General features: G+C 41.7%; 1 protein-coding gene across 1 annotated transcript in view; it reads left to right on the forward strand.

Annotated features, from left to right (window-relative positions):
* The first annotated feature begins 961 nt into the window (after nucleotides 1-961).
* ONECUT2 (one cut homeobox 2) overlaps nucleotides 962-24,541 on the forward strand; it is a 56,279-nt gene continuing 32,699 nt past the window's right edge. The window contains exon 1 of the mRNA XM_036757418.1: nucleotides 962-2,570. Coding sequence (XP_036613313.1) covers nucleotides 1,388-2,570 — 1,183 coding nt within the window. The 5' untranslated portion in view covers nucleotides 962-1,387. The remainder of the gene's footprint in view (nucleotides 2,571-24,541) is intronic.

Consider the following 24,541-nt stretch of genomic DNA (forward strand, 5'->3'; position numbering starts at 1 on the left):
CCCCTCCCCCGGCCCCTTCCCCTTCATCCTTTTCTCCCAGCTGGAGAGGGCAAGTCCCTTAAGGGAAAGCTCTAATCACCTTAAAATTGTTGGGATGAGGCGCTCTGAGTTTTACTTTTTGTTTTGCACCCTTGCAGTGGTCCTTAGACTCACAAGCAAGAGATTTATGAGCATGCCCCGAAGTTTAATGAATTTTATTGGGTTAACTTTGCATGCAGTATGCCTGACGGTGCCTTGTTGCCTACGGATTTCAATCCGTCACCTTCAGTTAGCTGGAAGCCTAGGCGAAGGAGTTTATCTATAGCAGTATAGATTATGCACGTCTCTTCGCTGCAATTTAAAGTGAATTTAAATACATGAGTGCCTGGGTCTTAAAAGGGATAGACTTACTTCCTCTTTGCTTCTGACAATGCTAAAAAGATGCTTCTTAGGGTTTATGTGTACGCTTGTTTTTTACACCAGCCTAACCAGAATATCCTTCTGGCTTATTAGCTGCAGGAAAAGACCTCAGCGTTTTAGGAAAGGAACTCCAGAAATGTGTTTTCCCCCAGATTAATGGAAATGGAAATGGAAAATACATTGCATCTTTAATATCTCTCTCTCTCTCTCTCTCTCTCTCTCTCTCTCTCTCTCTCTCTCTCTCTCTCTCTCTTTCTCTCTTCCTCCCTCCCTCCCTCTCCCTCTTTCTCTCTTCCCCTCTTTCCTCTCTCCCCTCCCTCCTTGACGTTTGATTCCAGTAGCAAAGGAAAAAAAAGGCACCGAAACCTCAGCCAAACATGAAACCTTCAGTCCCGCCTCTTCCCTTTCTCATTGGAGCGTGTGTTTAGACACCCGGCTCGTTTAAAATTCTCCAGCTCTCAGCTGGTTGGTAGCAACGTCCATCTTGCAGAAGCCCAGCCCAGCCTGAGGGAGGGTAGGTTGTTAGAGTAGCAAACCCCTTCTGGACAGCTCCAGCTTACCCAAACAGAAGACGTAAGAGGAGGAAAGGGCTAGGACATGGCGAGGAACTGCACTGGCCCGTCTGATAGAGACCGGTGATTCCCTCCCTCCCCATCCCCCCTCCCCTCCCTTTCCCCAGACTCACACCCCATCCTCTCCTACCCCACCCCCATTCCCTTACACACACGCACACACACGCTTGCGCGCGCACACATACACAGACACGCCACATACACATACACACACAAACACACACACACACACACACACACACACACACACACACACACCCGAGAGGCCTTATTCACCACCTCAACACCAAGCCTCCCCGCAACCCCGAACCCCTCCCCCTAAACAAGCATCTTGCAAACTCTCCCTCACCCACCTCCCAACCCTGTCCCCCTACCCTCACCCCCACCCCCGCAGCCCCCGGGCCCCGATGGACTGAATGAAGGCTGCTTGTACCGCCTATCGATGCCTCACCAAAGATCTAGAAGGCTGCGCCATGAACCCAGAGATGACAATGGAAAGTATCGGCAGTTTGCACGGGGCAGCCGGCGGCAGCAGCGGTGGCGGCGGCGGCGGCGGGGGCCCGGCCCATGAGCAGGAGCTGCTGGCCAGCCCCAGCCCTCACCATACTAGCCGGGGCGCAGGCTCGCTGCGGGTCCAGCCTCCTCACCAGGACCTGGGCACCGCGTCCTCCCGCTCAGCCATGGTGACCAGCATGGCTTCCATCCTGGACGGGGGGGACTACCGTCCGGAGCTGTCCATACCGCTGCACCACGCCATGAGCATGTCCTGCGACTCGTCCCCTCCGGGCATGGGCATGAGCAACACTTACACCACGTTGACGCCACTCCAGCCCCTGCCGCCCATCTCGACGGTCTCCGACAAGTTCCACCATCCACATCCTCACCACCACCCGCACCACCACCCACACCACCACCACCACCACCACCAGCGCCTGTCCGGCAATGTCAGCGGGAGCTTCACCCTCATGCGGGACGAGCGGGGGCTACCAGCCATGAACAACCTCTACAGCCCCTACAAGGAAATGTCCGGCATGGGGCAGAGCCTGTCTCCTCTAGCAGCCACCCCTTTGGGAAACGGGCTGGGCACCATCCACAACTCCCAGCAGGGCCTACACAACTATGGGCCCCCGGGGCACGACAAGATGCTCAGCCCCAACTTCGAAGCCCACCACACTGCCATGCTTGCCCGAGGGGATCAGCACCTCTCCCGGGGGTTGGGCACCCCGCCCGCTGCCATGATGTCGCACCTCAATGGGATGCATCACCCGGGCCACGCGCAGTCCCACGGGCCGGTGCTGGCTCCCAGCCGGGAGAGGCCACCGTCCTCCTCCGGCTCGCAAGTGACCAACTCGGGACAGCTGGAAGAGATCAACACCAAAGAAGTGGCCCAAAGGATCACAGCTGAGCTGAAGCGCTACAGCATCCCCCAGGCGATCTTTGCCCAGCGGGTGCTGTGCCGATCTCAGGGGACCCTTTCTGACCTGCTTAGGAACCCCAAACCTTGGAGTAAACTGAAATCTGGCAGGGAGACCTTCAGGAGGATGTGGAAATGGCTACAGGAACCGGAGTTCCAGCGGATGTCCGCCTTACGCCTGGCAGGTAAGCCTGGCATACACTGGGCTGAGCAACGGCAGTGCCGCAGAGTGTTACAGCAGCTTTTTACCTCTCTCTCTCTCTCTCTCTCTCTCTCTCTCTCTCTCTCTCTCTCTCTCTCTCTCTCTCTCTCTCTCTTTCTCTCTCTCGCCTTGTTTTCTGGTTCTGCTTTGGTTCTTCCTCCCCTTTATCCTTCTCTCCTTTTCTGCTTTTCCCTCCTCTCCTCAGGTCGCTCTGTCTCTGCGTCTGCATTGACCGAGAGTCCCTGGCCTGAAAGGATCATAGCCCCTTTCCGCTCTACACCCCGCACTCCCCAAGAATTTGATAGGTTTTTTTTTACTTCCTTCCCCACTCTCGCCGCCTTTACAGCTCCTGTTTTGGTCAGCGCCCCAGGCAGAAAGCCGCGGGGCTGGTTTGGGTCAACCCTCCCTCCACTAAGCACAATGGTCTGGTCTGCTGGGAGACCTTTGACTGTAACAATTCGGCGCTGGTCACATTCTAAACCTCTTGCACTTGAAGTCCCTCTTGCAGACAATGCAATTAAGCCGACTGGGCTGCCCAGTCTACTTCAGTAAAGAGGCACCAAAGGGGGCTTTCTTCTTTAGAAAGAGAAGCCTGCTCCCTCCGTCCCCCACTCCCCTCCGCCCCCAAGCAAACTTCACTTTGCACAATCGGGAGGCAAAGTATTTCAAGTGCTCTGTGCGGGCTGCTTGAGCAAAGGATCCTCTTCCAAAGCATCAGAGGCTGCCTTTGGACCTTCCACTGGGGACATACGCCTTTCCCAGGAGTTTGTTTTGTTTTGTTTTTCTTGAACGCCCCAACCAATTCCTTTGCACTGGACAACGCTCCAGTAATGCTTCTACCGCTGGTAATTACAGTTCGGGAAGGAGAATGCTGGGGCTGTCGCATTAACATCCTGGGGTGGGGGTACGCCGGAGCTGGGAAGTCATAAATATATGCCTTGCTTCCTCAACCTCCCCCCCCCCCCCATCCCCACTTTGTATTGAGCTTTTCACAGGCAGAGGTTGGTTGTTTCTATGGGAGAGCGCCCCCCCTCCCAGGTGCTAAGAAATTAAGATGCAAGTTAACGCATCTACAAGTAAAACTGCAATCTCCGCCTTTGCATTAAACGGTCGCTGATTGTGTGCGGAGCAGCGAGGTGGATTCGCTGCTCAAGAAGGGGACAATTACATTGGGCATATTGTTCTAGTGAACGATGAGTTCTTTGTGCTCCCTCTAGTGGCACAATGGAGAGCTACAGCCCTCTATTGTTCTAAGATGTCAGAATCTGCCATTAAGGTTGTTGGGGGGCGGGGGGAGAGAAGAAGAGGTTTGTGACGAGAGGGACAAAAAAGGGGAAACCACAGTTCTAGTGACTTGAAAGCGAGAGTCCTTTTGGCAATAAACTCAGGGCCGAAAGTAGCTAGACCAGTAGTCATTGTGTAAATGTAAACCTAGGGGCGACTAAAGAGACAAGATCAAGTTTACGTTTCAAGAACACCCCCTAATGAAGTTCCCGAGAGTACAAAAAAAAAAAAATCACTCAGTCTTCATGCTGGTATAAGGTTTCTGGTTTCTTCCGTTGGGAAGAACTCGGGTTAGCCTCCAAGAAGGATGAAGCGGTCTTGGCCGCACAGCAGAGTAATTGCCCGCTCGCCCAGACAGCTGGTGATTTGCATAGGCGCATGCACTGGGGCGCAGGGCATGCTCCGGCTTCCTCCTGGCGTCTCTGAGCTCACACGCGAGTGAGAGAAGGCGGCGAGCTCTGTGCGGGTCCCAGGCGACCGCTCGTACCGCCAAGGTGCCTGCCGCTTGCAGGGGTGGTTTAACACATGCCAAGCCGATTTGGGTAATGTGACAGGCAACATGCTCACAGATGCAGCTTCGGGAGGCGTTTCTGCTCTGACATCTGCCTTCTTCGCCGCCAGTTGGAGGGATTCAAATCTCTGACAATCGCTTCTGGGCATTGATTAGAAAGTAAATAAAATCCACTTTTCCCAAGGAGCTTACCCAAATCTGGTGGACACGAGTTGCTTCTGGGTGGTTTGATAATGGATTCCCCTATAACCCCCCCCTTTTTTTCTTTTAGGTTATTAATTTCTTTCTCCTTCTTACTTAATTTAGCGTTGCTCTGATTTTATACTGTGCTTGGCAAAAATCGGAAGCACCAATAGAAAGTAGTGTGGGAGATGTGCTCTGTCTTAGAAAATTAAAATCAAGATCAGGAACAACGTCTTTGTTTCTAGACGAAGATGGTCCTAAATGCTCCCTCACACCTTGTCACAATGCTGCCTGGAGTTGTGGGGCAGTGGAAGCGATTATCAAGTTCTAGCTCAGTCTTCAGAGGGCAATTAATGTGTGAGCCATCTCCATACAAATCACTTTATCCCCCTGGTCCACCTCAGAGATCTGCCTTCCTTCCCTGGCTATAGCTGTAGAAAGAAAAGGTTCAGAGCTAGAAAATCTCTCTCTCTCTCTCTCTCTCTCTCTCTCTCTCTCTCTCTCTCTCTCTCTCTCTCTCTCTCTCTCTCTCTCTCTGTCTCCCTCTCCCTCTTCCCCTCTCCCTCTCCAGTTTCAAATCCTTCAAGGCACAACTGAGATAAAAATGAAAACTCTAGGCCACAGGCCAGAAGTAGTTTTTTAACAGGAGAAAAACTCGACCTGAATGATTCAGACACTACACAGAAGCCTACTTCTATGCTGAAGTATTCAAATGTATCTATTTTATTACCTACTGTTGAAAGAGGACAAGAGTTTTTGCCTTTTTATCTGGTCATTTTATCAGTAACAAATATGTTGAGTGGTTATTAGTACATTGGAAGCTTTTTAGTTTGGGGTCATGAGAGCACTCTCAGTAAGTAGACAGTAGTTCTGATTTGGATAAGTAGGTATTCTGTGTTAGGTAGAGCTGGATGTGGGGGGGGGGGGACAGAGAGCGAGAATTGAGGTTATCTCTCCATGAATTATTAATGGAAATCTCAGTATGACTCCTTACGGGAGATGCCAGCGTCATTTGGGTTAAATAAGCACAAAGTGGGCGCCTGGCTGGAGTTTGGGTTCAAAACCTTTCACCGAAGGTCTCAGTCTGACAAAATCAGATCTGCTCAAAGACAATAATTTTCTTGCTGTCTCTGTCTCTATCTCTGTTTCTTTGTGTCACACATACACACACACACACACACACACACACACACACACATTTCACTTTCATTTTACTTCCAAAACAGTAGTGCTGTTTTGCTCTATTCCAGTAGCCAGACCACAAAGACAGTTAACTGGTCAAGGGAATTGAAATACAGTCTTTGGCCCACCCCCTGCATTCCCAAGTATGAGCCCTTTGTGATTTCTAGGCAAATTCCCTAATTTTGTTTTCCATGAAGGAAGCAAGAGTTTCTGAAACCTGGCATAGAGGTAAAAAGAACAGAGAAGGAAAGGATTTTTTTAATGATTGGGAAAACAAGACTCGTACTTGATTTTTAAAAAATGAACAAGAAATAACTCTACATTTATTCGAAAGGCTAGCTAGAGCAAAAAAGGGTTGCTTTAAAAAAAAAACAGGAGGAAACTCCCAGTTTAGATTTGCAACCTGTTTGAAGAGTGGTAAAATTTCTTGCTCCTTAAACTGGGTCCAGGGACTTGGATTAAGTGGTAAATCTGACTGCAATGCCTTCTACGCAAAGAATCCTAAGTAAAATATTTCCAGCTTCAGGGACTAACTCTGCCAAACACATTTTAAATGACAGGGAGCAAGTGACTAGAGTATCTGCCGGTGAAGAAAGTGAAAATTCTCCTTGAAAATGGTAAGGGAAGAGAACTGAAACCCACATGCCTCAAGCGGTTTTCGCCAAAGGTGAACCAGAACCAAAGCATAGGGCTTCCACTCTCTCGCTTGCTTTTTACAGTCTTGTTTGCGTGGGGACTGATTCTTTGAGTGTAAATCCTCGGGGGGATAGCCCGAATCCCAGTGTAAATAGCTAATTTCCCCTCCATTAGGATGTAGTCGGCTCGATTTTCTCGAGCTCATATTTTCTGGCCCGCAGAAAAAACGAGCAAGGGTAGCCAAGGCCCGTGTTGGTCGAATTTAAAAGGACAGAACGAGGTTTTTCGTGGGAGATTTGCCATCCCATGTCTTCCCCACTTCCATTTTTCTGCTGCTTTTCTCTACTTCAGTTCTAATCCCTCTTGGAGAGAGGGGTGTCCTAGGAATGGAAGATCTGAAAGGTGGTGGGTGGGGGGAGGGTTGGGGGAGCGAGGAGAGTCACCTGGTCTTAAATTTCTTTGAAAGTCCTTAGCTGTGGGGCTACTATTACAATCTAACCAGAAATAGTGAGTTAATTATTATTAGTGGGGATTCTTTGGGCTCGCAGTCCAGCATACTGGAGTATATACAGTCCCGCTAAGCTCAGCCTTCCTCTGGTCCCACTTCCCTCTCCTATACTAAACCACTGGTTCTAGAGTTGGCATGCTGATGCCATGAAACAGAAGTCTTGGTTTAATGTCACGGGATGCACTCCCCTCAGCCCATTACAGAAACACATATAACAGCGGTGTATCACATAAAATATTTTTGCTTGATGGACTAATCCGATTAATAATTGAAGAGCTCACTACTGTCCTTGCATCTTCAAATCCCTGGCGGTTCAATAACACCTTTCTAATATGCATTAGTGTGGGAGCCCAGAGACTATCAAGGGAAGGAAGACGAAATGCGCACATGAGAGATAACCAAAGCAGCCAGGACCTCGCAAAACAAGAAGTCTCCGCATTTATTTTTATTCCAGTCGTTCCACCGTGTGGTTATGTCACTTTCTCAAACAAATGTGTATATGGAGGCAGATCGATGCTGATAATGTTTAGAAGATTAAAAGGGCATTAATGCTGGCAACAATAACATAAACGTGTGGACCCAGATTTCATTGATCTGGAACTTGATCCGGCTAGTTTCCAGTAAACCTGATGGCGCTCTCTTCCCAGCATCGCGCTCACCATCACCCTGCCTTCTCTCTCTCTCTCTCTCTCTCTCTCTCTCTCTCTCTCTCTCTCTCTCTCTCTCTCTCTCCTTATACATCTTCTTTTCTTTCTTCCCTCCCTCCCACCCCCCCTTTTTCTTCCTGCCTCTTTCCTAACCCTTCTCCTTTTCTCTCATCTTCCCCCTTCCCCCCGCCCCCCAGCCTATAAACATGCGTAAAAACATATCGAAACCTTTCCTCCCTGACCACTTTGGAAAGTCAGGTTGGGAAAGAGAACACCGGTAGGAACTATTGGCCCCGTTCACCTCTCTATTATTCTACGGGGCTAGTTCAGTTCACCGGTGACTATACATTTTCCAAAAAAGAATATAGTAACAGAGACAAACGTGGGAGTCTTTGCATAATGTTTTTAACCAGTTGGACTCCGTCATGGAGTGGGAGGGAGCTCGAATTCCACGGTTGCATTTTAATAGTCAGGTCTGTGAGACTTATAGCTCACCTCACTAGAAGACTAGAAAAAGTGGCCCTCTCTAATGAAGAAGGGAATTCGGACAGTTTTCCTCCCGTAATATCGAGTCCCCCAAACCTATGAAAGAGATTGAAAATCCCCAAAGGCTTCCAAGAGCACCTTGAATTTTAAAAAGTAGCAACCAGTTGAATGCAGCCTAGGCAAAAAAAAAAAAAACAAATTGAATTCTAAAATGAGATTACTAAAGCAGATTTGGAAATTGAGTGAGGTATTACAATCCTGAGAGATGCAGAAGCCCGAAAATGCTCAGAGACACTACAGGATAAATGTGTTTTAGGAAACTACCTTGTGTATGTGCCAGCTACTGTCTTTACCACCCCTCTCCTCCCCACAGCCCCAGAGCTCCAATAATCATACTCAGCACACAGACTTCCTAACCATATTTCTCTTCAAGTAATAAATATCCCATTGGACTTTCAAAATGGCTGTGTTTACCTTTCAAATAGCTCTTATTTTCAGTTCAGTTCAGTCACAACCTATGTGACTTCTGCTGGAAGGGCCTCCTGAAATTGGCTTATAGCAGACCAGACCAGGTACTAGATCTAACAAAAATCTCTGGAATAATTGGGTCAATAATTTCAAATTTATTTTCTACTTTATTCAGGAAGATGAGGTTGGTGGAATAACATGGAACTAAAGTGATTTTCAGAATCTCAGACTAATCCAACATAGCCAGACCTGTGCTGCTCTCCTCTTGCTTATCTCCTTCTGGTTTAGGTAGTGGGGTTTGCTTTTTCCTGTTATGCCTGAGTCTGAAGCACTGGGGTCTAAAGGCTAAATTAAATTTGGGTGGGAGAGGGCCCAAGGGTTGTACTTTGTCTATGTGGCTTGTAAGGTTTAGGACAGATTATAATTTGGAGGAATGCGCACACACTCATGTACACTATTTCTTCTCTAAAATATTTCCCTTCTCTCCAAGATATTTATTCACATTTTTATTCCCCAATAGAAAGGACATCAACTGGGTCCAGTTTTTAAGCAAAAAAATAGATATAACCCTAAGGTAATAAAAAGGTCTGGAAAGGGGATTAAAATTCATTTGATACAGAATTATTTGCTTTTTATTTAAGAAGATCTACTGAACTTACAGTAAAATATTATGATGTCATCCTAACCACAAGAAGAATTAGAGGGCAGAGAGTCAAAAAGAAGGTAGAGGATAAAAGGGATCCTTTTAGGGGCTATGTTCCCTTCTGTCAGTCCTATGAGGTTTAGGCTAGATTATAATTTGCAGTGAATATACAAATATATTATTCTTTCTACAGAATATCTCCTTCATTGCTAAGGAAATACTTACTCATAAAGGTAAAAGGAGAGGTCTAGAAGAGAAATTAGATTAAATTCTTAGGACAGTGACTGGCACATAGTAGACCTTATACAAATACTTATTCCCACCCCTCTTCTTCCCTTTGAGCTTTGCTCCCATGGGGGAGGGGGGAGGAGTTAATATTTATTTTCTAGCTTCTTCAACATAAAGCTAAAGCATTAGAATGGCAATGGCCCTGCTGGGACAGAAAATCTTTCTGGAAGAGAGCCTACGGGCATCATGGGGAAATAGGGGAAGGTATTTGGATATACTTTTTTAACTCAAGCTGGGATAAATCTATGATTCCTTTCCATTCAGAAGAACCAGTTGAAGGCTAACTAGGTCACCAATAAACTTCTGAGACCGACGTTCCGGCATGGATTGTTGTATTGACGTTTAATTGGCCGTTGACAGGAAGAGAAATCTGATTAGGGAGAAATGACAAGCGGTCAGTACATAGTGAGGGAAGGGAGGAAGGAAAGGTGCACCTTTGAGAAGCTGTGTTGGGGAACTTTTCATTCCATTTCCTCTCAGGAAGATGAGGTTGGTGGAATAACATAGAACTAAAGTAATTTTCAGAATCTCAGTAAGCAGCCTCTCACCCACCGGCTTGAAGTTAGTAAGGGGAGAGAGCAGGGATGGAGGGAGGACAGAAGGAACATCATGGTTGACTTCTGACCCAGCTTCAGAGTAGCCCAGCTCCTCCACCTGGGCCTTTCCTTATCCCCACGCCCTACCCCAGCCCCAGGCGCATTGCTGTTTTTTCACAGCGAATGTGACTCCCCTGGAAAGCAAGGACCTACTCCTCTCTTCATAATTAGGGGACAGAAAGGCCTTTGGACAGTACTTGCCTCTCTTTTGCTCCGGAATATACGTCCTTCAAAACAGGAAAAAGCCGGAACTAGTTTCCCAGACGTCCCAAGATAGGGTTGGCCGGAAGAGTCTTCTGCGAAATAAATACCCATCGAGCTCTAGGAGCTCTTTGGGAAGGAAGCTTCTAGGGAACTGAGACCTTAGGAGGCTCGGGAAGGAAGAAGTGGGCTACCCTGGAATGGGAAAGTGAGGAGGCCTGCGGTTGTGGAAAAGCCAGAAGGGAAGTGAAAAGCGAGTTTGACTTTTTAGAGCACAAAGTCTAGACTTCTCTTCCCCCTCCTTATTACATTGCACTTCTGCGTTATTCATCAAATACCCATCCCTTTAGTCCCTATTAAATTGCAAGCTCATTGAGGACAGGGACTGTGTTGCTTTATATCTTTGTTTGCCCAACACTCAGCAAAATGTTTTACACATAACACTTGCTTAATAAATGTTCTTAGAATCATATTGAATTAAAGGCAAGGGCAGGAAATTGAGGAGGGAAAAGAGGAAAAAGCTTAGTGGTAGGGAGTCAGAGTTTTGTCCTCCTTGGCCCAAGCTCACTTTCTAATTTCTCTGGGGCCCAAACCCTGGCCTATCATTTAGTGAAGTGGCAGAATAATCTAATTGGGAAGAGGCCCTCTAATTGGGAGCTGTTGTTGATGTCTTTCCTAGGAGCAGAGAGGAAAACCAGTTGTCTCCAAGGAAATTATTTTTCCTTCTCCTGGAAGGGAGTGGGGGAAGGTCTCTTGAATTCTATGTGTAGTCTAATTTCAGATGTAGATAATCCATCTTTCTTTCTTGGTTGTCTGATTTAAAGGATCCATGGCAAACCATTCCACCCAATATTGTCCTTCCCCCATGTCTAATGTTCAGGCATTGAAATTTTCAGGGAATTTGTTGAGAGCTTTTGGCTCTCAGGTTGCCATACTCTGAGAAGATATTGGAGAAGATATTGTAGGGTTTTGTTTTGGGGAGCAGTAGGGTGGCTGAACTGCACTAAGGTGAAGACTTGCACTTAGATAAAAACTTAGACCTCCTGCTGACAGGGATGGTGTAGAAGGATGAGGTGTGGAAAGGTTGTAGTCTGTTACTGTGCTCATAGTTTCATTTGGGGAGCAAGATTCCTGAAGCCATGAAAAAAAATTTCCAAAGTGAGAGTTCAGAAGGGAAGGCAGGATTTGTATTCAGTCTAGGCTGCTTTCTTGTCATTTGAGGATCCATTACTCTCCTGGAGAAAGCAGACTTTGTTTGGGTTGGAAGCATACCTCCAACGTAATTTAATCAGCTGTGGACTTTGCTCATGTAATCAAATATACATATACTTTCTCCTGCAGGAAGAAAAATAATTTCACTGTAACTGGTATTGACTTTGGAGTCATGTAATCTCTGGAAGCCATCAAATTTTTAAAGGAAAGGTAAAATTAAGGGGAAAAGAAACCATGATTTTAGTTGTTGTCCTTGTTATTGTTAAGAAGAGCCAGTTACCTTGTTGGAGAGTGCATTTAGCTGTTGCTGGGACTCCTTTGTATTTGCTGCTCTTTTGCCAGCATTTTACTATGAGAAGCCAAGAAGTCCCCAACTACATCCAGAAGGGACTCAAAGCAATCAACCTGCTGATCTAAAATGTGGTCAGAAACTGCACTGGCTAGTTGATTGCATCCAAAAAAAATTATGTTTAGTGTCCTTTTATTTGAGCTTATCTCTCTCCAGTGACTGTCTTTATGGACCAACAAATGCAGAGTTGCTGTTGGATTGAAACACACTGAAAGGAACCTAGATGGTCCTTCATTTTCTCATTGCATTATAGAGGTATGAGAAGGCCATGGGGCTCTAGCTTGCTAAGTTCGGACAGGAACTGAATAGGAAGTAGGTCCCTTCACTAAAAAATGATAGTGACTACTATCTGCTCAGGTCTGGAGATCCTCATCGTAGCCCCAGGGCTATAGGCAAACTGCTGTTGTGGCAGTGCCTCTTCACTCAGCCAGGACAAGTTTGGATTCCCCACCCCCAGGTCTGAGGCATCCTGGCATTGTCCAAGTTGAGTCTGTTAGAAAATCTGTTGTAAACACAGATCCATTGATTTGCATTTGTCAGAGAGTAAAGTTAAACCAGTGAAAAGAGGAGCCCTTACCCTTTTATGCAGGGCCAGGGAAACCTTTCATATTGATCCTATTGATCCAACCTTTCCCTTTAAGGAAACCACATAGTTAAAGACCCTCGTTCAATAGATTTACCCTTCATGCTTGTGATATTCCTTTAAGTGTTCTCATCTAGCATAGCGCTGCTTTAAGCCTACAATACAAACCAAACAAAAATGAAAGAGATGGGGGTTGGGAGTGGGAGGAGGGGGAAGGGTAAGGGGAGACTGTGAGAAATGAAATTAAATCACACTGAAACACTCACCACAAATGTGTAATAGTTCATTTGATGTTTTAGCTATATAAAATATATAGGGAAAGGAGTAAAATAAATGAGTTTAAATTTTATAATATTTTAAAGGAAAAAGCCTGTAAATGTGCATAGCGGTTTGTGGCTATAACATTGTTCTAATATATTCAATCATAGTTTGAACTTTTTCTAAATATTCTAGCTTCATTCATTTCATTATTTACATGATTTGGTTTTCATATGAAAACAATTATTCTTTCTCATTAATAATGCTGGTGAACTGATACATTTGTAGAAAAGTCAGAAACAGAATCCAAAGAAAGGGAATATTATAGACTCTTCTCCATCCTAGCATCAATATTGAACTGATTTGATATAGAATGAAAGATACCATACCATAATATGTTGCTGGAAGGCAATGTAGATAATTGCATAGAGATACAGTATAAATTTTCCTCAGGAATAAAATATTATGGAATAAATAGAAAGAATATTGTTAAGTGTTTCCAGGAAGGTGAGCCCTACTCTTGGATACCAATAACAGGCTCTGTATTCGGTCAAATAATTACAGTTGTTAAAGTCTATTTAATTTCCAGAGAAATTCACACAATCAGTTTCACATAATTCCCCAGCCTTTTTTTTCCATAGATAACAAAAACACAGGATCTATACTTTTAATGGGTTGGCTTTTGCTTAGGTTGTTGGATCTTTCCTGTTAGTCTGTATGTTGAATGAAAAATATTAATGGTTCCTTAGCTGAGCTAATATATTTATCTGTTTAGTGAGTTCAAAGGGCAGAGTTCAATTATGGTTCAGGTTAATTGAACACGGAGCAGTGTGCTCCTAGGGAAGCATTGAACTGGGAATATATCCCTTTAAAATATCGTGTTAAGCAAACACTTCTAGAATGCAATTTGAGTTCTTTCATCTTGGAGTCTGTTGTCAGTTGTTCAGTTCAACTTGTAAGAAAATGTCTGGTTAAAAAACAAAAACCAGTAGCAACAACAAACAGAACCCGTCTTGAATCTCCCTTGGGGAACAAGAGTTTTCTCATTGGATAATTGCTTTATTGGTACTACTGACCTGCAGAGCAGCTGCAGGAGCCTGAGCCCAGGCTTAGTTCCTGATCAGAATAATGTGCTCCATTAGAATGGAGCAGGGCATTTTTTGTTTGTTCAATCTGATCCCACAGCGAAGTGCCATTAACCCCGTCCCAATTGTTCATGCTTTGCAAAACCAAAGGTCATCACTAGCCATACTGTACACATAGCCACTCCTCCGTAGCCAGAGAGGCAGGCGACTGTCCTGCCAATCCTACAATCTGTGGAGCCTTCCACACCCCCCATGACCCACCCTAACCAGCACGCAATCCCCCTTGACCCAAGGAAGCTGTTGCATAACTTGTTTACATTTCCTGGTTGCTGAATCACGTTATTGATGATTAAACATTTTTGGCCGTAGATGCCATCAATCTCGGAAGGGGGTGGGGGTGGGAGGTGCAATCCTATCACTGACCCTTTCTTTTTCTATTTATATTATTTTAATCACAACACATTTTCAGTCAACGCAAATATGCAAACTCTCTTGTAGCAAAATTACAGTCTCGATAAGTGCATGGATCTGGAGGAAGACAGACCTGCAAACATTGCTGGTGCCAGCCACTGGATTCTAATCTCCCTCAGAGAAGTTGGGGTGGGGGAGGGAGGACTTTTGACGGAGAAGGATTGAAGGAGACATACGGAAAGAGAAGTCAGGCTTCTGAATCCACTACGAACTAGAGCACCACCTGCCGGAAATTTTTTTCTGCACTGATACCAATTACTACTATTACCATCCCTGCTACTACCACTACCATAGGCACCACCACCACCACCACTATTCCTCTTCCTCCTAATATTAATAACAGAAACAAAAACCAGTAGGTAACATTAATTTAAAAAAATAATAAGACATTACAATTCAGATGCCTGAAAAAATATTCTCCCTAACCTTACCCCGCCTACCCCTGAGACTTTCCAACATTCATCACACAAATTAAGTAGGGGGCCGGCAAGGGGTGTTTGAGTAGTTTTCTTGTCTTAAGGTGAGGAAGGGAGGGAGGGAGAGAGAGAGAGGCGCCAGAATACTTTGTGAGACAAATGTCTTCGTGAAAGAAAGAATATGAGCATGTTAGTGAAAGATAATGTTTTAGAGATAGATAATATATGTAAGAGAGAATATGTGTACGTGAGAAAACTTATCATGACTAGGGGGAGGGAAGAGCTTAACAAGAAAGATCTGTCTCTCAAACAAGAAGTGGGCACTACGCAATCCTCTAGTGAGAGAAAAGGTAAACCAGGCAAACGGTGATAGCAAAGAAATTAGGTGATCAGCTTGGCGTGGATCTTATGCTACTGAAGCATTCAAGAGTAATAGCAGCTAAATTGTCTTGCTCGCTCGAGTTTTGTAAGCGGCAGCTGTTTCCTAGCTCTCCTCACAATTTATTCCAGCCCTGGAGTCCCTAGCAGTAGCTGCCTGAAGGCAGTTGAGCGGCTGGTTCTTCAAAGTGGAATTCAGCACCACGAACAGCAGCAGCTTTGCTCTTCCTAGCTGAGGGCTGGAAACGAGGAACTTTCTCTAGAGAAAGAGAAATACAGACAAACTGTTTTGAAGTCCCAGACAAGACCTTGACTAATGGCACCAGTTTTGTAGATCTCTGTGCTGCAGACAGAGCCAAGTCTCAGGCATTTCTCTCGTGCTGAGCTGCCTCCTTGGCTCTCTGTGTGAGGTCAGTGACAATAAAAGGCAAGGAGGCAGCGTGGGGTGAGAGGACAAAAGAGGCTAAATGACCTTTTCCTTCAGATAAGGAAGGAGAGTGTTGCCAATTTGGGGAGGGGGAAAGAGAAATTGCACTGTTGTTCCTTGGCTTTATTGCCTTCTGCAGGGTTGGCTTTTTGCCACAAGCTTTTTTCAATTTGTAGATTTCCCTTTAAATATTAAATGCTTGCTTGTGTCCAATTCTCTGAATCCCTTCATCTCCACTTCACACCCCTACATATAAATAAATATACACTCAATCTGCATGTGGTTCTGTGTGTCTATGTTAAATTCATTATTATTCTTGGATCATTTTTCTAAATGGCTGATTGCTGAGAATATGTTTTCATCATATCTTGCCATAGCCCAAATTAATTTCAGAATGTGAAAGTAATAACATACATCTCTGCACACTGCGGAGACATCAATAATGTAGTCAGGATTTAATAAAAAAAGATCAGAAAGAATACTGGATGGAGAGTCAGGAGCTCATTTGGGTGTAATACTAATTAGCTTTGTGACCTTGGGAAAGTAGCTCCTCTTCTTTGAGACTCGGTTTCCTCATAGTAAAATGAGGAAGCCATTTTAGATGAGTCCTAAGATTGCATCCCACTTTGAAATTCATGTTATGATTCTAAGATTTAATGGCTTAATAGTAAGGATTGATGCTGACTGTTCTTGCTCCATAGAGAACCCAGTTAATACTATTCTGTCTTTGCAGAAGGGCAGAAAAGGTCACAGAAGAGGGTCAGATGGCCATGCCTAGGATGGGAACTGACATTGAGTATTTATCCTGAAATTGAGATTTTTTCAATCAATTGTTTTGCTTCATTTGTTTACATACTAGAGGAGAGAACAACTTGCAGGTTCTTTGGGAGACATGTTTGTTAATACTAATAGCTGGCATTTATATAGTTCTTCGATGTTTTTAAAGCATTTTACATGTTATCTTATTTGATCCTCAAAACGACCATATGAATTAGGTGCTGTTTTTATCCCCATTTTACAGGTGAGCAAACAGAGGCTCAGAGAGATTAAGTGATTTGCCCAGGGTTAAACAGCTTGTAAGTGTCCAAGATAGGATTTAAATACAGGTCTTCCTGACTCCAGGAAATGACCTATCTACTACACTACATACTTACCTATTTAGAAGCCTTGGACTAACTCATATATCTCTGGGCTTCTAGCAAATGATTCTTGCCTTTCCAGAGATTAGAAGATAAAGACTTCAGTTTTACTTCATAAAATTCAGCCATTAGCTGAATCCAATGTGGCTGCTAAGGAAAAGGCAAGAACATTTCCAGCTTTAAAAAAAATATGGTGCATCAAAAGCTATTCACGTCCAGTGGGAAAATTTGTCTTCAACTATCAAGTGACTCTCTTATTTAAAAGTCATAACAAGCACACATCCTCTATACTCCCATACTAAATGCAGTACTGAAGTCATTTGAACTGTTTTGAAATGAAGAGATTAGTTGTAGATCAAATGCCATAACAAATACAGCTCCTAAAAGGGACCAAAAATAAAAGCATTTTTTCTTATGTTTAGTAGGCAGAGAATGAAGGCACCTTCTTCAAACCACATCTTCATATTTGTGAGCAATTATTTCTGAGTAACTATTCCATCTCACTATCAAAATCCTCTTATGGAAAGGTGTGGATTTGATGGTGAGCAAAGTCTTTCTATTTTTGGTTTAGCCTATATCCATTACTGTATCTTATTAAAATAGGATAGAATTCTCCACAGAGCTGAATGCATTTCCTTTTGACATTTAACTGTTTTGTCAAATCTGCTTACTTGGAACAGTGAAAACAAGATCTTCTATAATCTCTTATATCATCATGAGATTAGAATTGGAAAAGACCTTAGAGATCAGTTAGTCCAACCTCATCATTCTATAGTAAGGAAGAGGAGATCCAGGTTAAATGATATGTCCAAAGTTACATAGGGAGCAAACAGAATTATGCAAGTAAATGTTTAACAACTGGCTCTCTGAAAACATAAGACCATTGTAAGTTTAATCTGCATTATTCCATTTTCTCCCACACTTTCTTAAGTTTAGAAAATCAACAAAACAATAAATCAAGAGCTGATTTGTAGCATTTTCCAATTTCCAAGGAGTAAATGCTTACACTGAAAATTTAACAATCAGCTCCAATATGCCCTCATAGTAAGTAAAAGAGCTGTGATTTGAAATAAAGTCATCTGACTACAAATCCAATATTCTCTCTATTACGCTAAGATCTCTGAGCAACACTATAGCTATTTGGTCACCAAGCAACAATATTTGAAGCAAAATAATTAATTGTACAGTCAGCTATATGAGTTAATGGCACAGATTCCAATATCCAAACAAGGGACACATTTGGGATGAAATTGTTTTCCTAACAATCCTGTAGTATATGTCAGTACACATTCAAACTCTGAGGTTCAATTCTTCAGAGTAATGGATGCTATTAAGATCTAAATGATGACATGTTTGAAAAACTTTCCATGTGGTTTTGAAATTTTTTGACTTTATGATTACACAGCACTTTACATATATTAATGTAATCATTCCTTACACTAACCCTGAAAAAGCTAGAGAAGATACTATTCTTACTTTACAGATGAGGAAACCAAGGCATGGATCTACGGAGGTCTCTGTGTTCTTTCTACTACACCATGACACCTCAGGGTTGTCCCTATAAAATGCCAATTCATAGAGGGATTAAAAAGAGAATGTTCTTGTTGACCTGAAATAAGACATGAACTTGATATTGGAGAAATAGTGCTTATGGTGAATCAGCTTCATTTTTGTCTTTGTATCTCCATAGCCTGACTTAATAAATGCTTATTGATTGTTTCTAGACTAAGTACTATACACTAAAACTTCCTGTTAACACTCAGCTTTGGAGCATCAGATTAGCACAAAATTTAAGATTATCATTTCATTGTCTTATTTACCAAAAACTTACAACTCTGGTTGCATGCAACAGTTGAAGATTAAATCTCATTCATTCTTTCATGATATCTCCATTAAGCCATAATCGAACAACTTATTCAGCTTTATTTCTCCTTCTACTTCCCCCACCATTAACATTCCACTCTGATAAGCCTGATCTCATAATCTCTCTCTTCACACTCACTCATACAATTTCCCCATACTAGAATACTCTCTCTGCTCTCAGATTCAACTATGGCTTCAAGGTCAACCACAATTCTTGTCTTCCTGGGCTACTTCTGAGCACACTGGTCTTCTTTCTTGGAATTCTTTGTGAACTTGATTATGCCATACTAGTGAGCATTTTATCATGTACTGTCTCATATTATTCACTATTTCTTGTGTCAAGGATGCCTATTCTCCCCAACATGGTTGAAAATTCCTTGAGATCAAAGACTATTTCCTAAATTGATATTGTAGCAACTGCAGAGCCTAGCACAGTACTAACAAAACACTTTTTTTCCTTTATAATTACCTGTGATTTTATCAAGGAGTTTCTAAATAGGTAATTCTTCACACAAATAAAAGATTTAAAGAACTCTGAATGTAGAGACATAGAGTCTCCCTCTGTATTTGTAGCTTTAAAGACTTTCCCAGGACACTGAGACATTAAGTGACTTGTCCATGGTCATACAGTTAGTATATGTCAGAAGCAAAACTCAGTTCTGGGTCTGTAGCCCTATCTCTCTATTAAATATCTTATGCTGCCTAGCCCATATTATATTGGATAAGTGTTTCCTGATTTGATTGAATTCTGCTTTTTTTTAATAACAATCTTCTAATACTAGTGCCTTTTTTTACTCAAACATTAGGATTTTTTACATTTTTTGGATTTGGAATTCTTTTCTATACTTATCTCATTAATAAAAGGTATCCTTTGACATAAAAAAAACTTTTGATCTTTGGCAGAAATAATTGCTTACTTCATTAAAAAATAGACTTTCTTGTTAAGTTGAAAGGAGATGGGGAAATATTGGGGAACACATTCAATCAGTTAATAATCATTTTCATTTTATGCAAAGTTATACATATTTACATGAAAACAACCAAGTGCAAAAGGATATTAAAAATTTTTTAAATGGTTTCCTTTAGCAAATAATTTTAATTACAAGTTACATATATTTCCATTTATTATTCCATATTCCATTTATTATTTCCACAGCAATGCCTATTACTTTATAAATGAGCAGGTCAGCATTACTGAACTTAGTTACTTGCAAAAAAAAAATCCAATGTTTAACATTCTTGCATTTTCAGCTTCCTTCTATACTTCCCCCCTCCATTCTGCTCATTTTCCAATTATTTTGAAAAGTGTAATCAAAAGTTGTCTGAGATTTTGGAATCCCATAATGTCCAATCTCTTTTTACACACAGAGTAAGCTTGTTATACACAAAATAACCAGTCAAAGAATGAAAAATTCTGTTGTACAACTACCTGTGTGTTCTTAACCTACTTGACAAATTCCTTCACTGAATTAAATTCTTTAGGCTATTGAGACAGATCTGTGAAAATATTCCCATGACATGAGAAAAGGAAGCTATTATTGTTATCTCAGATAGCTATTACTAATATCACAGACATAAAAAAGTTTGATTGTCTATAATTCTCATATGACATTTATACTCTTGTGGAATGCTACCTTTAAAAGAATGAGTGGACTACAAAGTTATGTGAACAAAAACTTGAAAAATTAAAATATCTAAAGATTCCAACATTGCCATCAAATGAAACTTATAACAAAGTTAATCTGATATATTTACTGATAAACATGTATTATTTGCTGCATAGTAATTAAGAATAAGTGATGTTTCACATAAATGCCAGATTTCACTTTGGCTTTTATGCAATCAAAATGAACATATCTATTGTAATCTAGATTAAGATCAAGGGGCACTAGGAAGAGCAGGGAGATGTTTAAGGCCCTTCCTCAAACCCTGGAGTAGCAAACTAAGTAGAATTGGGAAGCAGGCTTTCTGCTTTTCAAACAGGAAGGAAGGAAACAAACATTTATTAACACCTATTATGTGCCAGGCACTATTTTAAGTGCTGTATAAATATCTTATTTTACTCTCACAACTGTGGAAAAGAAGTACAATTATCATCCCTATTTTACAGTCAAAGAAACTGAGGATGCAAGAGGTTAAGTGACTTGACAGAGTCAGAGAGCTAGTAAATGCCTGAGGATGGATTTGAACTCTGCTCTCCCTGACTCCAGGTCCAGCACTTTATCCATTGCCTAGCAGGTGGGTACCTTAGCTTGGGTATTGTTGGAAAAGGAAAGGTATACACAATTATTGATTTCCCCACCAAAGCCACCTCTAGAAATCGCACAATACAAAACCCTATCTAATTCATTTGACTGAGAAGGGAAGGGTTGGTTCTGGATTTGTAATTTCATTGTTTGGAGAATTCCTTATGAAGAAACATCCTCCACTAAAGCAGATCACCTATGCTGCATTATATTGTTCATTCCAGGTCTAAAAAATTGAATGACTTGCCTAGGATCACACAGTCAATATATGTTCAAGTTCTACCCCTGACATTTTTGGCTGTGTGATCCTAGGCAAGTCATCCCTGTGGGCCAGGTTTTGACTGAGAAAACCACAAATTAACATTACATATGTCATATTGAATTTTAATTTATTTTGTTAAACATTTCCAAATTGCATTTCAATCTTGTTCTGGAAGAAATTTTGCAGGCAGTGAGTTTGACACTTCTGCTAAATCAAAACTGTCCAGTTTAAAAAGAGGGGATCCCACCCACCCCCATTCCCCACCCCCCAATTGAATTGGATACTAACCAAGGTTGATTCCCAACCTTGAATTGAATATTCTTGGTCTGGATTACTCTTCCTCATGTAAAATCCAAACCACTTGAAAAACTGACTTAGTGTTTGCCATTGACAAGAGAAATATGTAATGAAGTAATCTAGCAACGATGTTACTAGTAAAGATTAGAAAGGATAGGAAGATAGGTGGTGAAGAAGAAAAAAGTTAGAAAAATCTGTGTCCAGATCCTTGGTTAAAGAGCTGGTGGAGTCTGAATGCAGATGGAAGCAAATTTTTTTTAACTTTCTTTTTTGGGAGGGATTTTTGGCTCAGTATTTTCTTTCAGAAAATGACTAATTGGGAAATATTTTTTGCATGACTGCACAGGTATAACTTACATCATGTCTTCTCAATGAGGGGGGATGGAAGAGAAAGAGGAAGGGAGAGAATTTGGGACTCAAGTTTTAAAAAAAACAAATGTTAAGTTTTTTTACATGTAATTGGGAAAATATATATTTTTAAATTCCTTGGTTTATTAGTCTCTAACTCATGACCTTGGGCATGTCGTATCCTCTCATATACCTGAGGGTCCTAATCTCCAAAAGGAGGTTGGGGTAAATGGTCCCATCCAGCTCTGAATCTCTGATTCTTAATGGAGGCATCATGGCGAAGTGGCAAGCGCACTGTGTAGTCATATATTGGCTTTTCTGTCTACTACCTGTGTGACTGTGGCCAAGTCACTTTCCCTTTCTGGGCCTCAGTTTTCTAACTGTAAAATGAGAGAACTAGATGACCTTCAGAGTTCTTTCTCTTCTCTAAATCTAGGAACCTATCATTCTATGAATCTTTGGAATTAATTAGTTTTGTAAAATCAAATGTCTGACTTTCAATGTGTATGGCACCATGGTAGAATATGCTATTGGTAGTCATGTCTTTTAATGATTGGTGGAGTTTAAAAAAATTAACAATATTTTTCTTAAGACCTATAAGGTAGTGGTAGATAAAAGAATGGCCTCCACTGATATGTGCATTGCCACTATGGCTTTCTTTCTGAATCTTCATTCAAGTAGTTTCTGTTACATAATGGCCTGGTGCATAGTGGTGCACTTAACCTGATTTATATGGACCTAGACTGCCCTCATTTGTGCATATTTAGTTCAGAGAGGTAATCAAATTGATTTCTGAGTCCTACTTTCTAAGCAATTAAACCAACATAGTTATTTAAGAGGTTGCCCTAACTAAATTGCCTGAAAAAGAAAACATTTGAAACCTTTGGAAGTACTTTTGAGGATCATTTCATTGTATTCCATATTACTAACATAATTAAATTCCCTTCACATTGAGATCTGTTTTAAATTAAATTGGGAAATATTTTTGAGTTCCATTGGGCAGTTAACTCAGTTTAGCTAGGATTGTGCTGTACACATATGAAATGGCATACCATGAATCAATATGCATTGCTTAAACTTGCCAAAGATGAGAGAAATGAGGTTTTTCTTAGATAGATGTAATCAAGTGAGCAAGCAATAATAATTTATTTAGTACCTACTATGTGCCAGGTACTGTGCTAGGCACTGGAGATACAAGTATAAAGGAGGAAACAATTCTTACTTGCAAAGAGCATGCATCGGTCTGATGAAGAAGGAAACAAAAACCACATATATAAGTGTATATGTATAATACAAAATTATGATATGTAGTAAGTATATAGAATAGGAAATTATCACATCATATCATATAAACAAACACATAAAAGTAACTTGAGAGGGATTAGGAAGACCTTATGTAGAAGGTGGAGGCCAAGATTCACCTTAAAGGAAGAGAGAGATTCCATATGGTAGAAATGAGAAGGAAATGCATTCTATGGATGGAGGATGGCCAACATAAATGCTCAGAGATGGGGGATAGAATGTGGTATGTGATGAACAGAGAGATATTAGGCTTGGCTGGATCACAGAGTGAGAGGGGGAGTAATGTCCAATGAGGCGAGAAAGATCAGTTGGGTCCAGGTTGTGAAAGATTTTTTTCTGATTATTTAATAAAACAAAATATTTGATGTAGTAACACAAAATGCCTTCTTTTTTACTTTAATTTATTTTTGTTGTATTTTAAGTTCTGAACTATCTCTCTCCCTTCCTCCCCACCCTGCACTAGAGAAGGCCACCATTAGCATCTTCCTTCATGATTCAAGTATTTATAATACTAAGAATAACTTAGTCATTGACAGTTGTTCTTTGAACAATATTGCTGTTGCTGTAAACAACATTCTCTTGGTTTGGCTCATTTCATTCTTCATTATTTCATGCAAGTCTTTCCATTTTTTTTTCTAAAATCAACCAACTCATCCTTTCTTACAGCACAGTAGTATTCCATCCCAATCACATACCACAACTTATTCAGGCATTCCCCAATTGATGGGCATCCCCTCAAATTCCAGTTCTTTGACACCACAAAGAGAGCTGCTACAAATATTTTAGAACATATCGGTTCCTTTCCTTTTTTCCTGATCACCATGAGACACAGACCTAACAGTGGTATTGCTGAGATTATGAAAGATCATAGAAGATAAAAAGGGGATTTTGTGCTTTATCCTAAAGGTAATCAGGAGCCACAAAAAGAAAATAATACAGGGCAGTCATGCAAAACATCTAGTAACTATATGCAAACCCTTACCAATTTTAAGCATCCAGGATTAACAATTGCCTACAACTATCTTTCTGAGTTCAAATCTGGCTTCAGACAGTAGCTATGTGACCCTGAGCAAATCACTTAACCCTGTTTGCCTCAGTTCCTCATTTGTAAAATGAGCTGGAGAGGGAAATGGCAAACCACTTCAGTATCTTTGCCAAGAAACTCCTGAATAGGGTCGCGAAGAGTCATATATGACTGAATAACAACTACAAAGTCCTCATGTTCCATGATTCATAGCCATACATAAATGAAAGAAACCAGTGTTAAAGATATGTTCTCTTGCAACAATAAGTGGTTAGGGATCATAGGGAAAAAAAATGGTAGACTTTCCCAAAACCTACCTAGTGCCATCCTTTACTTCCGAGTCCCTCTGGCAAGTTCCTACATGTATTTAATTGAGAAAAGGCCTCTGAAATGTTCCAGAACATGTCTATTAAGCTTCAGCTGAACAAACAAAAATAATTTTAAATAATGATGTTGAGGGAGGAATTTTGTTATTAGAAATTCTTAGTAAGACACAGAGTTTAATGCAATGGAAGCAATAAAGATAATAGGTTCAGGTTACATGATCCTTTATGATTTTTGTAAATATGAAGCATATATAAAGTATTTTCAAGAAAAAGAGGTTACTAATAACTGGGAGTATCTGGAAAGTCCTCATATGAGAGGAGACACGTGACCTGTG

Source organism: Trichosurus vulpecula, chromosome 1 (genome assembly GCF_011100635.1).
Source record: "Trichosurus vulpecula isolate mTriVul1 chromosome 1, mTriVul1.pri, whole genome shotgun sequence".
Classification (NCBI taxonomy): Eukaryota; Metazoa; Chordata; class Mammalia; order Diprotodontia; family Phalangeridae; genus Trichosurus; species Trichosurus vulpecula.